This window comes from Sapajus apella, unplaced genomic scaffold (genome assembly GCF_009761245.1).
Source record: "Sapajus apella isolate SASKATOON/1434 unplaced genomic scaffold, GSC_monkey_1.0 scaffold32, whole genome shotgun sequence".
NCBI lineage: Eukaryota > Metazoa > Chordata > Mammalia > Primates > Cebidae > Sapajus > Sapajus apella.
Genome location: NW_022436972.1, coordinates 20,003,456 through 20,022,188, shown reverse-complemented (window position 1 = coordinate 20,022,188; position 18,733 = coordinate 20,003,456). Strand labels below are relative to the sequence as shown.

General features: G+C 33.4%; 1 protein-coding gene across 13 annotated transcripts in view; it reads right to left on the bottom strand.

The window, feature by feature from the left end:
• The window catches only part of ZC3H13 (zinc finger CCCH-type containing 13), an 89,373-nt gene that overhangs the window by 43,374 nt on the left and 27,266 nt on the right, over positions 1-18,733 (bottom strand). For 7 of the 13 annotated variants that reach the window (XM_032294701.1, XM_032294704.1, XM_032294705.1 and 4 more), the window contains 4 exons: positions 14,470-14,544; positions 9,435-9,574; positions 8,460-8,617; positions 1,766-1,963 (listed from right to left, as the gene is read on the bottom strand). In XM_032294701.1, coding sequence (XP_032150592.1) covers positions 1,766-1,963; positions 8,460-8,617; positions 9,435-9,574; positions 14,470-14,544 — 571 coding nt within the window. The remainder of the gene's footprint in view (positions 1-1,765; positions 1,964-8,459; positions 8,618-9,434; positions 9,575-14,469; positions 14,545-18,733) is intronic. The other 6 variants (XM_032294706.1, XM_032294711.1, XM_032294713.1 and 3 more) reach the window with 1 other exon arrangement.

Here is an 18,733-nt window from a genome sequence, read left to right as displayed (position 1 = left end):
AATTCCTCATAATACAAATGTTTTTACCATTAAAATGATAAACTACCTACGAATATGTGTTAAGAACCATCTCTCAGAGACTTCTAGGTCAAAATACCAAAATAAAAGTACAAAGAACCATTAGGGAAAGCTAAAGGCTTTACTGATATAATGTCAATCAGCAAGAACATTTACACATAATTTTCACAAATACACCTGCTGGACTGAGTAAAATACAGAGTATATTTCAAGAAAACATATTTAAGAACTGTGAAGGCTCCAGTTAACCATTCTCTTGCATGTCAAGAAGACACAATTAACAGGGTGAAAAAAAAAAGCAACTTATGGAATAGGAAAAACTATTTTTAAATCTTATCTGTGATAAGGGGTTAATATCCAGAATATATGGCAAACTCCTAGAACTCAACAGAAAAAAATCAAACAACCCAATTAAAAAATGGGCAAAGAATTGGAAAGACATTTTCCAAAGATAATATACAAATGGCCGACAAGCACATGAAAGGATGTTCAACATGACTATTCATCAGAGAAATGCAAATCAAAACTTTCATGGGATAACACCTCACCTCAATGAGATAAACACACCCCTTCAAATGGCTACTATAAAACAAACAAACAAAAACAGAAAATAAGTGTTGGTGAAAGTATGGAGAAACTGGAACACTTGTGTACTGTCGGTGGGAATGTACAACAGTTCAATTGCCATGGAAAACAGTATGGAGGCTTTCCAAAAACTTAAAAATAGAATTATCATATGATCCAGAAATTCTACTGGGTATATACACAAAATAATTGAAAGCAGGGTCTCAAAGGGATTATTTACACACTCATGCTCACCTTGGCACTATCAACAATAGCCTAGAGGTGAAAGAACCCATGGGCCGGGTGCGGTGGCTCAAGCCTGTAATCCCAGCACTTTGGGAGGCCGAGGCGGGTGGATCACGAGGTCAAGAGATCGAGACCATCCTGGTCAACATGGTGAAACCCCGTCTCTACTAAAAATACAAAAAAAATTAGCTGGGCATGGTGGCACGTGCCTGTAATCCCAGCTACTCAGGAGGCTGAGGCAGGAAATTGCCTGAACCCAGGAGGCGGAGGTTGTGATGAGCCGAGATCGCGCCATTGCACTCCAGCCTGGGTAACAAGAGCAAAACTCCGTCACAAAAAAAAAAAAAAAGAAAGAACCCAAACATCCATCAAAAGGATGAATGGATAATGTGGCATGTACATACAATGTAATGTTATTTAGCCTTGTCACATGCTACAGCAAGAAGGAACCCTTAGGACAGTCTGCTAAGTGAAATAAGCCTGTCACAAAAAGACAAATACTGTATGATTCCATGTATATGAGGTATCTGAAGCAGTCAAATTCACAGAAACACAAAATAGGATGATAGTTACCAGGACCTGGGGAAAGGTGGAAAGGAATTTTTTTTTATATAGTTTCTGATTTGCAAAATAACAAAGTTCTGGAGAATTGTTTTACAATATGAATATACTTAACACTACTAAACTGTAAACTTTTAAATGATTAAGATGATACATTTTATGTTTTTTACCACAATAAAAAAATTCAAAAATAAATTGTAAATGTTTACTGAATTATCCATGACTCATAATAGACAATTATGGGAATTATTAAACATATACACTATAGTAAACAAAACTAAAAAACTCAATATAATAACGCCCAAAAGCTTCTGGAAAGTAAATATTCTATATTCTACAAAAGTTAATATTGCTAATAACATACAATCCTACTTACCTTGGCTTGTCTCTTTTTTCTCTTTGTCTTTCAAAATCTCGTCCTCTGTCTTTTCCATCTCTTGGTTTTTCTTCTATCCTGTCTTTTACTTTATATTTTTCTTTGTATTTTTTCCCCAGAGCAATATCTTCTGGTATAGGAGGGGGTGGACTAGGAGTACGTGGTCCTTTCTTTTTACTTTGGTTGCTTTTTGAATTTCTGAAGGTGATACAAAGCTATCATTAGAGGTTCAAATATGCCAAGAGGATATTTTTTAAAGCACTTAAAAACAGCAGCGTTCCTTTGTATTACTCACCCTTTATTAATCTATATACTACTAACCAATATCCAGAAGAAGAAAAAAAAAACTAACAGAAATGGGTGAAGAATTAATTTGATACTTATTTTGTTAACACTGCTTATTATTATATTAAAGGGCAGGTTTCTGAGAAAAGATACAAGTAAAAGAGGAAGAGACTTTCAAAAAAGATATTAATACAATGACTGTTTAAACTGGATTTTTAAAGACATATAGAAAAGTAGACAAAGTAAAAAATCACCTATAATTCTACTACCCAAGGAGAACTATTTTTAACATCTTGAATATTTACATACTTTTGCCATATCTCTTTCTCTGTCTACTCATTTAAACCTGTATATTCACATGTAAAAGAAAGAAGCTTAACCTTTATATTTTATCAGATCAAAACAAAACAAAACAAAAACCTTAAAATACATACCTGAACATAAGACCAAAAACTATAAAAATCCCAAAAGAAAATACAGAAGAAAGCTTCATAATATTGGATTTGGCAATGATTTCTTGGCTATGACACCAAAGACACAGGTAACAAAGCAAAAATAGACAAACATCAAATTTTAAAACTTTTGCATGTCAAAGGACACAATCAACAAAGTGAAAAGGCAACTCACAAAATGGGAGAAAATATGTGCAAATCATATATACATATGGTCACAACTATTTTCTCTCATCATTGGAAATGGCTGTGTGTGTGTCATACACATTCATGGAATATCCTATTACAATATTTTGTAAGGTTTTTAAATACTGAACATAGACATAGTACGAACATCTTTCTGTAACAAGTAGATTTAGGCTTGGCACGGTGGCTTATGCCTATAGTCCCAGCACTTTGGGAGGCCAGGATGGGTGGATTACTTGAGGTCAGGAGACCAGCCTGCCCAACATGGTGAAATCATACCTCTACTAAAATTACAAAAATTAGCCAGGCATGGTGGTGGATGCCTGTAATTTCAGCTACTTGGGAAGTGAGGCAGGACAATCACTTGAACCTGGGAGGCAGAGGTTGCAGTGAGTTGAGATCGTGTCACTGCACTCTAGCCTGGGTGACAGAGCAAGACTCAAAATAAAATTTTTAAAAAAGCAGATTTAGGTAATCATTTTTACAGACTGTGTAAAACTTCCTTGAATAGATGCTCCAAAACTTTTTAAAACAATTTCAGTTTTTCAGGTGGCTTCCAGGTTTTCATCATTATTTTAAAAACACAATTATATCATCTACAAATGAAATACCAACCATTGTCAGTATATATTCATCATAAATCTTTGAATCTTATTTAAGAAATTTTTCCCAACTCTGAGATCACAGTCTCCTAAAATTTTGTAATTTTGCCTTTCACATTTTAATCTATTTGTAACTGATTTTTGGGTATAGACTTTGTTCTTTAAGTGCCTCTTTTTGGCATTTAAGCAATTTTGAGTAAGCAATAAAACTTTGATCCCATACATTCAAAACTGGCTGTCTTTGCCTCTTAACAACAGTTTGATTGAAAATAACATTTTTGTGTCAAAATTCTTTTTACCTCAGAGCTCTATAATTAAAATATTTTGTAATATTTAATGTTGTAGGTGAGAAATCCAAAGAAAATCAATATTTTGCTATTCAGGTAAGCTAAGTTTTCTGTTGTCCTGTTTGTGAACATTATCCCTTGAAAATTACTCACTGGAAAAAGGTTTCCACTAAGTCTAGGTATTTTTAAAAAATCTTTTCCAGCACTAAGTAAACTGTTTTAATCTGAAACTTCAAACTTTTTACTCAATTTCTATTTTTATTTCTTAACTTCTCCTTATGACCCATGTCTCTGTAGTTCTTTTTATTATACAGTTACTATATCTCTTGGATCTTTCCTCCATTTAGATTTCTCCGTCATTTCCATTTTTCCTGCTTTTTCAGGATCTTAAATTTGTCTTTATATTCAGTACATTTTAAAGTAGTACATATTTTGCTTGGCAGTCTCATTGTTTTGCTTTTTTTTTTTTTTGATGGTGTCTCACTCTATTGCCCAGGCTGGAGTGCAGTGGCATGATCATGGCTCACTGCAGCCTTGGCCTCCAGGGCTCAAGTGATCCTCATGCCTCAGCCCAGAGTAGCTAGGAATACAGTGCATGCCACCATACCTGGCTAATTTTGTATTTTATCAGAGACAGGGTTTCACCACATCCAGATGGGTCTCAAACTCTTAAGCTCAAGAGATCTGCCTACCTTAGACCACTGCAACTGTCCTACTCTGTTATTTTCCATTTGAACTATTTTTTCTTTTAAAATATTGTTGTTCAAGGTGACACCATCCAGATGGATAAACTGGCTCATGTGATCTGTGGCCCCCACCCAGGAGCTGACTCAGCACAATAAGGCAGCTTTGAAATCCCTATGATTTCATCTCTGATTTGACCAATCAGCACTCCCAGCTCACTGGCTTCCCCTAGTCTCCCAGCCGTCTCCCCACCAAGTTGTCCTTTAAAGCTCTGATTCTCAAATGCTCCGGGAGACTGATTTAATAATAAAACTCCTTCAATAAAATAAAATAAAATATAGTCGTTCACAGATTTTTTTTCCCATGATCAACTGCTTTCATCCTGTAAATGCAATATCCTCACAAATTGGGCTCAACTTATAAATTAATCTATAATTTAAGTTTGTCCCGGTTTTCTGTATTAATGTTTCTGTGTAAGTCATCTGTTCCGAGTGTTCAGTCTGGTACTGGGTTTGCAAGTACCTTTTTCATACATCTGGTGAGTTTTTACTACCTACTAATTTCACTATCTATTGATATTAGTAAATGAGGACCTAGGCCTAAATCCTAGAACTTATTTCCTATCATGCTGAATTCTCAGGTCCCAAGATTTCTTAGCTATAAAAAAATAAATAGTATCTACCTCAAAATTGATGGCAATATTTTAAAAGCACTTGACTCATAGTGAGCATTCAGAAAATGTAGCTCTCTTAGTCCTCATCCCTGTTTCTTATTATCATTGATAGAGTTAACCATGTGAACAAGCAAGAAATTATTAAAATATGATAACTATATCTACTTTTCATCCTTGTCTTCTGCCAACAACTAACTATATTAGCCACATCTCATTGTATATTCATGAGATGACTCAATCTTCTTATGTACCTAACAGATATGTGATAAATTATCTGTATATCTGGATATTTTTCTACTTTAAAGATAAAAACTAATCAATGGTTGGCATCTGTTTCCAAATTATCCTTTAAAATTTCATGATTAAACAACAAAGGAATTATTGACACAAACTTTTTTACATTATCACCTGTAACAGAGACTAGCTGAGTGTTTACCAAACATTTCTTCCGAGCACAGTGGCATCCCATACTATCTACGCTTTCTTGAAATTAAGCATGGCCAAGTGAGCAAGATCTGGCCAAAAGAATGTGAGTGGAAGTGATGTATATCACTTCCAGGCCCAAATCTCAAAGGACTCTCATATGCCAGGCCATTGTAAACTATAGAGCTAAATAACTGCAAATTAATTTCAATTTTTCTTTCTATATTCCATTCTTTGTTTTCCTTGAAAACCCAAGAAAGTGGAATCATGTCAAAAGAAGCCTAGGTTACTCCATCTCCATATATGGGACAGCCACCTGTTAATCGGAAACACTCATTCTGACTTTACGTGAGAAATAACCTTCTATTGTGTTAAACCACTGACATTTTGGGACTTAGCTATAATCACAACATGAATTATTCTAATACAGTTACTAAAGTACAGAATTTCTTCACATTACTGTCAAAAGTATATGTGGTTAGAAAACACAAATAGTACTTTCCGACTGAAGAGGTCAAAACTGGTTTTGTGTATTCTGAAATCAACAAGATCTCCAACATTTTAAAAGTCAACTAATTGTTGTTTCAGTGGAACAGAGCCTACTTCCTACTTGTGGCAAAGAGCTCACCTGTCTACTTCTATTAGTTTTTAATCCTTTCTCTCTCTCCTCAAAACTATTGTTTTAGATCAGCTTCTGACATACTTAATATTCTCTGTACAAAGAGCTATAAAGAAAAATTCATCTAATTAAAAACTAAGATTAAAATTGCAGATGGACAGAATAGGTGATACATTTTAGATTACACTGTATTTCACATATCAAGACAAATCTTACTATCAGACTAAATCTCAAAATAAATGCCAAAGAAAAATGTCAGCTTTCAGGGAAAAGTGTAATTTGTCAGTAATTATATCTTTCCATTCAATATGAAAACCTAGTAAGACCAAGAAGTTTGTTTACCTGATTGCCACATCTCAGTTGGTTGACAATGGTTGAAATATTCCACTGAACTGTAACTGAAATTTTAATCCTTACATGTGTTTAGTATGTTCTCAGTTTATAGTATGATCCAGCAATAAAATTAAAAGATGATTACTTGACACACTCTAGGCAATGTAAACTGTAGAGCTAAACAAATGCTATACTCAAAAAAAACAAAATGCTATACTCAATTCAATGTTTTCTTTGTATTTTTAATACAGTGTTTTTCCAGGTCCTTTGTTATTATTAAATTAATGGTCCACCTTAAATTCAACATAGTAAAATACAAGAAATATAGTAATTAAACCAGCGTGAATGATTATTCATGACATATATTTAATAGGATGAGTTACTAATAAAGCAGTAAAGGAGATTGTAAGTAAAAGTTTAAACAGCTATCAGAACTTTCTGTGAAAAGATTAAATTTCAAATATTCTATAAACAGAACAGATAAGAAAAGGAAAAAAGGGTATTTCTAGTATGCAGTTTATTGGGAAACAAATGAAATTGAGGGAAAGTTACATAATTGGTTAGCCAAGAGGATAAGAGCAAGTAGAGCAGATCATTATCACTCTCTGTTCATTCAACTTCTTCAATATCCCTTTGCATTATTTACTCAATCACACGAACAAAGGAGAGGATCAACTCAACTTTACTGAGTGCCTTATTACAATGCAAAGTTCTATGCCAAGTAGGCACTATGAGAAGACATAACTATGAGCCATCAAGGTCCCAATCTCCAAGGAGCTTAAATTTAATAGAGGTTGTAAAAATATGTCACAGCTGAAATATGTAACAGGAAATTAATATCAACAGGGAGGTGTAAACAAAATCTAATAGGTACATAAAGGGAACAGAACTTATGTTCAGTAAAGAGAAACAGGAACATCTAGAATTTGAGCTAGATTAAAGAATTGAGGGTTGAAGGGGGCCGGCAGGAGGAAGCCAGACAAAAACTACTGACAGGAAAGAAAAGACCAAAGTGTCGATATCATTCTAAGGAATCTGAATTTCGCTCTACAGAATGAAAATGCACTGAGTTTTTCAATGGTATAATAAATTAATTGGAATTGTCCTTTTAAGAGTTCTCTGACAGCATCTAGAAAATAAATGGGTTGAGACAGCTGAATGAAAATGTTTACGTGTGTGTGGGGGGGGAAGCAGAAACTAAAGTAAGTACAGTTAGCAGGATGACATAATAATCCAGGCAAAAAGTAGAGTCTGAAATAGGGTTAGCCTCTAGAAACTAGAAGGGAGATAAATATGACTTTCATTACAGGTTCAAATAGATCGGGCGTGTTAACTGATTAAATGTTAGAAAGAAGAGATTTTCAGTTTATTTTTCATAAAATAAAATTAGGATATGGACTTTAATTAAAATAAAATGTAAATAGTTCAGAGTGACATTAAATGAAAATGTATCTTCTTATTCTCAGTCCCTAAATGAAATCATTCCTATTTTTACTTCTTCCAGTGGCTTCTACAGTAATTCTAAATAATATATTTATGATGCTAGGTATATACTATAAAGAATTTAATCTCTTGATAATATGTACAGAGAGCCAAGAATTATTTCGTATAATTTACAGTAGTTTAAAAATCGGAAAAGTAAATGTTCAACAGAAAAGTAGATAAATTTATAATATAAATACTAAGATGAATGAACTAAGGTTATCTGTAACAATGTAGATAAATATAAAAAAATGTTAAGTGAAAAAGCAAGGTGCAGAAGGAAAGTTATGATGTATCTGTATTACAATGAAATAGATTATAGCAATACTATACATTGCAAAACACATATTAGTGAAAGTATAAACACATGCACAAGTATCATAAAGACCACACTTAATAGAGGAACAGAAAATGTAGCTTTTATTTTTATTTCTTAAAAAATAAAAAGCTCTGAAGCATATGTGGATGTGACACAGATGTTTGTTTTATTCATCTCTATATAATTGTCTTTTTAATGGAAACATTTCAGACTTCTTTTTAGAACAAAAAAGCTTACATTAAATATAAAATGTATTATAAGTACCCTTCTATAACCTATTAAATAATTGCTTTTAATATCACTTCAGAAAAAGCTATTTTCTTCTGATGCTATTTATCGCCCTACTGACCTCTGCTGGTCCAACAGGGGTGAAGATACTGCAGATGTCTTCCTATCTTTCTTGCTAGCTGAAGATGACTTCGGGCTTGATTTTCGCTTCGGAGATTTGCTAGACTTTCTTAGAGAAGGTGATGGGGACAATTTTGATCTAACCACTTCTGGTGAAACCTTTAAAAAAAATTCAGTAAGTCAATTCAGAAATTCCTCCACTTACAGTACAACAAGGCTTACGGTATTTTAGAATCACACCAAACTTCTGATTAAAATTAAGTATTATTGCTGGATGTAGTGGTTTGTACCTGTAATCCCAGTTTCCCAGGAGGCTTAGGTGAAAGGATTGCTTGAGGTGAGGGGTTTAAGACCAGCCTGGGTAACACTGAAAAACCCCATCTCTTTAAAAAAAAAAAAAAAAAAAAAAGCCAGGCATGCTGGAATGTGCCTGTGGCTAAGACCTCATCCCTAAAAAAAAAGTTTGAAATAAAAATAAAAATTATAAATTAGAATAGCCACTATCTGTTGATATTTATTAGTCTGACTCCTGAATCTATGATTTTAAGTGATATAACTGTCCTAACATATACCAGTTTAAACAAAGTAAATTAAAATCATAAAATTTCAAAATCTCCTCAGAAAAATCATAAATTACATTTAAATTAACTGTGTCTTCACTTTTTGGAAAAGAAACAAGGCATTCTAGAAATAGCACGGGCCTGAAGCAGACATATGTAGATTCAAACCCCATGTTACATTAGCTGGTGACTCTAGGCAACAAACTCTCAGCTTTGCCCACCTATTCAATAACATAAATTTTTGCTACTTATCTAATAATGTGACAATTAAATGATGAATATATATGGAGTAGCACATATACAGTGAGTTGATCAAGGTATCAGTATGCTAGTATAATTTAAGATGTAGCAAGAAGCTGAGTTACTGATCAATACAAATGTTCCTGTTAACATATTTATTGCAGTAAATAGCATACCTCCTTTTTAATGATAATTTCTTCTCTCTTCTCCATGTTTTCTTGCTCCAGCTTCATTAATTCCCTCTGTATCTTCTGACGTTTCATTTCCAATGACAATTCATGAACATAATCATAATTAATATCTCCATTGTCAGAATCTTTAAAATAAAATTGTATTACTGTTAGAAACTAGCATAACTATCTATGCCAAAAATTATAGAGACGTTTTCAACAAATTTCTTATACAAATCTAAATGCTGGCGTCTTTCATCAGAATGACATACTTTTAAGAGATAAAAGAAACAGATACCATTTCTATAAAGGATTAGTCACAATGGTTCATTTTTTTATGAAAAGTCAAATATTTTTAAGGTTTCTGGGTTTTCTGGAAATGATTTTGAGTTGTCTGGGGATTGGGTTTTTTGTTAGGAGATGGAATTTTAAAAGACAAAAGACACTCAGCTGAATTTCTCAGACTTAAAGGTACTAAAGCCTTCATTATTTCACGCTGGGTATGATGTAACTCATTATCTCCTTGATTTTCCTAAAGATACATTACTAAAATACATCATATAAAATGAGGTTATATTACGTGTGCAACATTCAATCTATATGCTTATCACTTTTAAAATTTGTGAGACAACTGATTAATATCTAAAACTAATTTTAATACTAATGTGTACATATGCTAATTTTTAAAGGATTCATAACATTTTCTTTACAAGCAATTTGAACTACTTCCTTAGATTACAACTGTCCATCTCAACAGATTTGATGCCATATTTCTATTTCCATTTAATATTTTCTTATAAAAAGTTCAAAGATTGGTTTAAAAAACAAAAAGGAAGAGTCGTGTGCGATCTATTTCATCAAAATATGTAGAAGTTACTGGCACTGGCCCCCAACCCCATCACCCTCATTTGCCATGAATGCCCAGAAGCCTAGAGGAGAGAATTTCACTGATCATGTAGGACTTGACTGATCACAAACTGAGGTGCCTTCTCAAGCTATACTTATAGCACTTTAGATCATTTCTTAAACTTGGGTAAAGAAATAAAATGAAGAACTAAAGAACGATAAATATAAGAGGTCCTACTTGACTGCTTAAAGCCAAGAAAATGAACATCACTGTTATATACTGCTCGAATGCATTAAAATGACAACTATCCATTCATGCTTCGGGACTGAGAGACTAACTATATATATTCACTACCTGTGTGACTAAGCTTGATTACTCATTCTATGATGGAGTATGATGATGATTTTTCAGTAAATAAATGAAATAGGCTAAATCATGATTTTCAGTCAGAAAGTAACTACTAAATATTTAATTAAGAGCATGTGGCTTTCACCAGATAAAATGAAGACACTGAATTTAATTTAGTGAATACAAGCTATCTCCAGTTATTATTTTGTACTCTATTGAGATACTTTACATCAGTGAATAATAGGACTCAATTATCTGGTTTGATTATGCTCTTAAATTCAATAAAATTCTATATCCAAATACCCAGGTAAAACACAGGAAAGAGTAATTAACTGAGAAGAATGATTAATGGTGTTTCTGAAGGTACTGTATTATCAATAATGCACTGCCAATCTAAAAATTCGTAACTGGAAATATTACCAATACAGAATACATAAAAGAAAGAAGAAACCAGTTGGGCGCTGTGGGTGACACCCGTAATCTCAGCACTTTGGGAGGCCAAGGGTGGATCACCTGAGGTCGGGAGTTCAAGACCAGGCTGACCAACATGGAGAAACCCCACCTCTTAAAAAAAAGAAAGAAGAAACTGGCTTTCAGTTCTCAATCTTCAGCAATCCAACCAAGGGCGAGAGGCCTGAGCAGTTAAAATATATGTCTAAGTCAATGTAGTATATACAACTAATACAGTTTGCTCAGGAAAAAAGTTCTCAAGTCTTTATTCTGAAGGTACTTATTTTATGCATATAATCAAAACTCAGATGTTTTCCTAACCTGTAAGAGATGGATTACAAGATAGGCACATTGCAACTGACGGTATTTTGACAACAAAAGAAAAATCATCAAGTACAAAATACAGGATGGAATTCAAAAACAAGAGTCTGAAGCCAGTTAATAAATTTAGAAAATGTCTCCCATGTAGCTTCAGGTTATCACTACAATCTTGCCTTACAAAAACTGATTCATATAAATGATTCTGAGTCATCAGAAAAATAGTAAGTATAATTAGAACGGAATATTTAACAAGGAAGATATTTTAAAGAAAAGGTTAAGATTCTACATATTCTTACTAATTAACAGAACATGCAAAGAATATTACAAGACAATTCACAAAGAGAAAGAAATGAAGACAGAATATACATTTTTTTCCCATGTATTCAGGAGCCATTTTTTCTAATTATAATATTAATTGTTGGTAAAGGTACAAATAAAGGACACAGTCATTCTCTGGTGGTAACAATGTAAACTAGTACAACTATCTTGTAAAATAATTTGTCAATATGGTTAAAAGCCTTAAGAACATCAATGCCCTTTAATATAGAAACTTCTAAGCTGGTTGTGGTGGCTCATGCCTGTAATCCCAGCACTTTGGGAGGCCTAGGCAGGCAGATCACAAGGTCAGGAGATCGAGACCAACCCGACTAACATGGTGAAATCTCATCTCTACTAAAAATACAAAAAATTAGTCGGGTGTGGTGGCAGGCACTTGTAGCCCCAGCTACTCAGGAGACTGAGGCAGGAGAATCTCTTGAACTGAGGAGGAGGTTGCAGTGAGCTGAGATCGCACCACTGCACTACAACCTGGGTGACAGAGCAAGAAAGATTTCATCTCAAAAAAAAGAAAGAAAGAAACTTCTAGTAATTTGATGTTATAAAAAAAACACAGATACATAAAAGGTTTATGTATAAGGATTAAAAACTATAAATATTTGTGAATTGCCTTGTTACACCACGTTAATTATATTTAACATTTTTCCAATAAGTTAGAATCATTTATGTTTGTCAGTTTTTCTAAGGCAATTGGAATGATAACCTCAAGCTATATGAGATGTTTTCTAAATTTATTAACTGATTTCAGACACTTGTTTTTGAATTCCATTCTATATTTTGTGCTATCTGTCTTCATCATACATTCTCATTGCTTAAGTCTTAAATAATTCTGAATACACAAAGTAAAATATGAAATTCCCCTTATATTCCTCCTACGGCCATGCTTACTCCAGTGATAACACTGCTAATAGTTAAGTGTCATATGTATGAAAATAGTGCTTTATATTTTTCCTTTTAACAGTCAACACTGCCTTATAAACAAGATCTTTCCAAGTCACAGATATAATTCAACTATCTTTTTTAACATCTGCAAAGCATTTCATTAATATGATCATACTTAATCATAGCTTAGTCAAAGGAGTTTCCTTCTGACAGATGGACTGTTTTCAATATTCTGCTGTTAAAAACAAGACTTAAATGAACATTTTCATATCTACTTTGGTTCAAGTACAAGTATTTTTCTATGACATTATTTCTCAGACTACATTGCTGGACTGAAAATAAATACAATTTCTATTTTTAATATCACTAAACTGTACTCCAAATCTGCTTTAACAACATGAACTCCCACTTGGAAACATTAATATTCTTCATTTCTGCCAAACTGATGGGTAGAATAATCCTATCTCTTTATTTTCATCAGTATTTCCCTGCAGTCAAGTTGAGCATTTATTGACCACCTTTATTTCTCCTGTGAGGTACCTATCCAATACATATATATTTTTACTCATTTTTTCACTAGACCATCTTTTTCTTATGTATTTGCAGACTCATTATATGGCTATATAGTGTCTTTACTGATGCTTACAGATGTTACACATGTCAAATATTTTCTTTTAGCCTATCATCTGTCTTTAACTTCTGCATTTAGTTACACAGAAATTCCCAGTTTTATGTAATCAAATGTTTGTGGCTTCTGGGTTTTATGCCCTATTTAAGGAAGATGTACTCACCTCCAAGATTACTAAAATATTTTCACACATTCTACTAAAATGACACTTTTGGTTTTTTACATTACTTCGCTGGTCCTTAAGAACATATGGTGAACAAATACAAGAAGTTTAAGGAATCAAATAAAACCATAGACTTTGGAGTGGGGACTGGAAATATAGACAGCAACCAGATAATCAAATGTTTTATAGGCATAGTTAAAATTTGTACTTGCCTCTGAAGACAATGGGAAATTAGGGAATTTGAAACAGGGAAATAAAATGAACATTTAATTTATTCTTTTAAAAGACTGCTCTGCAACTCAGAGTGGGAGAAAATACTTGGAATATATTTATATATCTGATAAAAAATCTCATATCCAGAAAACATAAAGAACTCCTTTAAGTAACAAGAAAGAAACAGGTAACACAATAGAAGAATGGCAAACATTCAGAATAGACAGTTTACAAAATAGGGTGTACAATGGTCAGTAAACATGTAAAAAAGTTTTCAACTTCATTAGGAAAATGCAAACTAAAACCACAGTAAGATACCACTACAAAATTTTAGAATAGCTAGGATGAAAAAGGCAAAAATATCATATGGGTAATTGGTACAACCATTTTCTATCTGAAATTATCTACTAAAGAGAAACACATACATACTCCATGGCCCAGCAATTCCACTTCGAACCATAAACTCAAGTGGAATGGGTATATGTTTGTACATGTTTAAGAATAGTAACAGTACCTTATTATGCATAATAACACCAAACTGGAAATTACTCAAATGTTCATCAACAGTAGACTAAGTCTATTCATATAATAAAACACTATATAGCAACAAGAATTAATGAAAGATATATGAAATAAAGTACAAGACTGAATCTCAGATAATACTGTTAACAAAAGAAGGTAGGCACAAAAAGAGTACATCCTGTTGATTCTATTTATATGGAGCTCAAACAGACAAAACTAATCAATGGTGCTAGAAATCAGGACAGTAGTTACCTTTGGGAGGCGAGGGTAGTGAGGAGTGACTAGAAGGAAACACAAGGAGACTACAGGAAACTGCTAAGTTGCTACTTACTGATTTGGGTGATGTTTTTACACATGTTCAGTTTGTGAAAATCCACTGAGTTGTACACATGAATTGTGCATTCCTCTGAACATATATTTCAGTAAAAAAAAAACTTTTTAAGAAAGATTATTCTTGCTTTACAGTGGAGAACAAATTAGGAGACAAGACTATAAGCAAGAGATGGGGTTAGGAGGTTATTTTTGTAAAATATATTTATAGGCAAAAAACAAATACCTTAAGAACTAGAATATTAGTAGTAAATTCAGAGAAACAGATGGTTTTCAATGGTATTTGGTATATAAAAATATCAGAACTCTGTAAATGCCTGTGTGGAGGGAAAGAAGGAGTGTTAATGACGACTCTCAGGACTACTGGTATCTGGTAGGAAAAGTGATGCCCTTAAGATATAGAACGCAGATGGAGATGACTAATTGGTCAATGCTAAACTGAGAGCTCCAGATTTTGGAGTCATTGACACATACAATGTTAATGAAGCCCCAGGAGCATGATTTCATCTAGAAGGAAAAATTAAAAGTGAGAAAAGAAGATGGCTAGACAAAAGGAATACAAACAAGTTTTAAAAGCTGTTCCTAGAGACAAGTGCTTCTCAAAGAGTGGTCTGAGGATACCTGGAAAGTCACTGAGACAATTTCAGGAGTTCTACAAAATCAAACTATTTCTATAACACTACATTATTTGTCTGGTGTACTCATTCGCCCATGAGTAGATAATGGAGTTTTCCAGAACATGTGATGTAGTTAACAGACAGAATACAGAAGCAGATAAGAAAATCTAGCTATCAACTGTTAAGCCAGATGTCAAAACAATTTGCAAAATGATGCAAAATACTGTCACCTCCTCACAATTATTATTATTTGCTTTGCAAAATAGTTATTTTTCATAAAAGCATATACTGGATTTTTAGATGTCATTGTTAAGTGAATGAATAAATACATATTTTAAATTTTCTCAGGTTCATAATATGGCAATTATGAAAACCTAAAATCCACAAAGACAAAAGTTATTTGGGGTTCTAAAAAAGCATAGAAAAGTGTTCTGAAACCAGAAAGTTTGAGACACATTATTATATACCATTTTTTTCTGAATCCAGCTAAGATTGTTATTCGCTTTAGAATGACAATGCAGAAGGTAAGTCTATGAAACCAGTTTAGTCTCACTACCCAGGGACTAGAGCACCTAACTTAACACTTCAATATTCCCTCAACAGATACTTTCAAATCACAGAGATACACAATGGCCAAAACCTATGTGTTTCAATCAAGGGAAAACATAAGAAATTCCTATTAAAGACATTTACACTCACCTTTTAAAAGAATTTCCTATATAAAAACACTCTGGACACAAAATTACTTTAGATTTTTTAAAAGAACATAGTTAAATGCAAATCCTTGGGAATCAACATTTAAGAGGCAGACAGAATATAAGGAACCTCCTATGTAAGACTGAAGGGCTTGGTCAGGTGCAGTGGCTCACACCTGTAATCCCAGCACTTTGGGAGGCTGAGGAGGACGGATCACAAGGTCAGGAGTTCAAGACCATCCTGGCTAACACGGTGAAACCCTGTCTCTACTAAAAATACAAAAAATTAGCCAAGCATGGTGGCATGCACATGTAGTCCCAGCTACTCAAGAGGCTGAGGCAGGAGAATCACTTGAACCCAGGAAGCAGAAGTTGCAGTGAGCCGAGATCACACCATTGCACTCCAGCCTAGGCGACAGAGGGAGACTCTGTCTCAAAAACAAAACAAAACAAAACAAAACAAAACAAAAAACAAAACAAAAAACTGAAGGGCTTGAACAGGAAGACACAAGACTGAAGAGTGATAAATAGAAACAAAAAGAGAAGTTTTTTTCAACAAGACAGGAGCTCTTGATGTGTCAAATGCTGCAGAATGGTCATTTAAGATAGAAACAAGTACATCTCCATTTATTAAGCAAAGAGGAGGTCATTAGTGACTTTGAAAAGCAGTTTTAGTGGAAAGCTGGATGGGAAGACTGAATAATAAGTATCAGGTGAACAAGTAGAAACAGTAAGGTAAAGAACTGTTTTAAGAATTTAGTTGTTAAGTGGGGATAAGCAGAACAATGACTAACAGTAATATGGGGAGAAGAGAAAATGGATGTTAAAGATATAGAAAAGAGTGTATAATAAATGAACAAGATTGCTGAGGTAGGAGGAAATAAGATCTACAACAGAAGGGAATTATTCATCAACCTTACACGGCTGAAAGGAGGCCTCTTATACAGAATAAGAGGGAAGTAAAAAAGTTTAGGTATGAATAAAAGATTAGTGTGAAGGTGTGGTAGGAGGAAGTTGAGGGAGCTACTAAAGACTTCCACCATCTCTGCTTAGTAGATAGCAAAAAAAGAGAAATGGAAACATAGGAGATTTATGGAGAAGGTTTAGCACACCTACTACGAAGAAAAAGAACAGACTTAGGCTTTTCTGAACCTTTACTATTTTCAACGATTATTAAATATTATTATAATGACAATAGAAAAAAATTTAAAGATAAGTATCAAATACATTTTAAAATGTTTTTTATGCAAAAAAAATTAAAATGAAAAGAAAGGATGCTGGATAAGAGGTAATTCCTTAGTATTTAGGAAAAGTTAGCTCTTCAAACTGGAACAATTTATATATCAGATCTACAATACAAAGGAATTACTCATTAACCTTGTACAGCAGGAAAGAGCCTCTTACACAGAATAAAAGGAAAGCAAAAAAGTTTAGGCATATAGTTTATATGCCTATATTTTTAAGTATGTTTATATTTTATTTAAATATACTAATTAGTCAACTAAAACAGGACAGTACAGTTGCCTTTATTGCTATTTTGTAGAAGTTGTATTAAGTTGGATTATGAAATCCTGAGTAACCATAAACAAGTTTCCTATTTGTTCTCAGAAGCAACTTTTTAACAAGATAGCACTGTCCAATGATGAAACAGGTTTCCTTTAAGTACTGATGTAACAATTACTGGAAAGATGTATTTACAATACTTTGCAAGTGTTAGTCTATAAGTCTTCAGAGATAATTCTGAAATATAGTAGTTAATATTTCAGTCTTGTAGCTTCTCAGTTCTCTGTCCTAAGGCCTCGACTTGACCACTGTCACTCAAAAGCAGCCACAGACAATATGTAATCGAATGGATGGACTGTGTTAGAATAAAACTTTATTTGAAAAAACCAGTGACTGGTCTACATACTCTAGTTTTCTAATCCAGGGTCTAAAGTTTTCAGCTTCTCACTCAGAAAGTTGCTTAAATTCTTAAACTCTTTAGTTTTGTCGTCTGCAGAGTAACAAAACTATTGAAATAATTACAAAATTATATAAATTACATTACATTGTCTACCCCCACTCAATGCATTTAACGAACTCACTGTGTTTGGAACTAGGACGTGATGGTGCCCATCTTTCAGAACATCAAAGAGGTGGAGAAAACATTCACAGTGTGGAAAATAAATGCTTATTTGTTAAGACAATGACTCAAAAATGATTTTGCTCCCACCTCAGCTTCTCAAGTAGCTGGGATCACAGGCATGCACCACCATGTCCAGCTAATTTTTTTTTTTTTTTTTTTTTTTTTGTAGAGATGGGGTCTTTCTTTGTTGCCCAGGCTATTCTCAAACTCCTGGGCTAAAGTGATACTCCAGCCTTGGCTTCCCCAAGTGCTGAGATTACAGACAGGAGGATTGCTTGAGTCCAAGAGGCTAGGATGCAGTGAGCCATGACTGTACCACTGTCCTCCAGCCTGGATGACACAGAGAGACTGTGTCTCAAGAAAAAGATTTTTTTTTTTTTTTGCTAATTTTTCTTTAATAAATCCAGGTCTCCAACTTCATCTGATTTTAAAGTCAAACATTTCTTGGAAATAACTTTCCCTGGCCCTTATGATATAAAAATCTATTTTATAATATTTTATGTAAAACAAACAAATTTAGATTTCATTTTAAGCTTAATGTTAGGAATTTTTAAATTTACATATGTAATACAATCCTGAAGGACTGTAATGCTACACAATAAAGTTCTAGAGGGAAAACTAGAATGGGCAAATTAAAATATACAATGCAAACCACTTTCCCTGCTTTTGTACTGCTACTATATGCCAGTTTTTGCCTTATAACAGAGTAAGATAGAAACATGTCAATAAAATGTTTCTGAAACAAAACAGAGATCATAGCTGAAAGTTGTTTTGAAGTTCACAAAAACTCTACAAAGTAAATAATCAAGAATTTGCTAGTTAAACCAA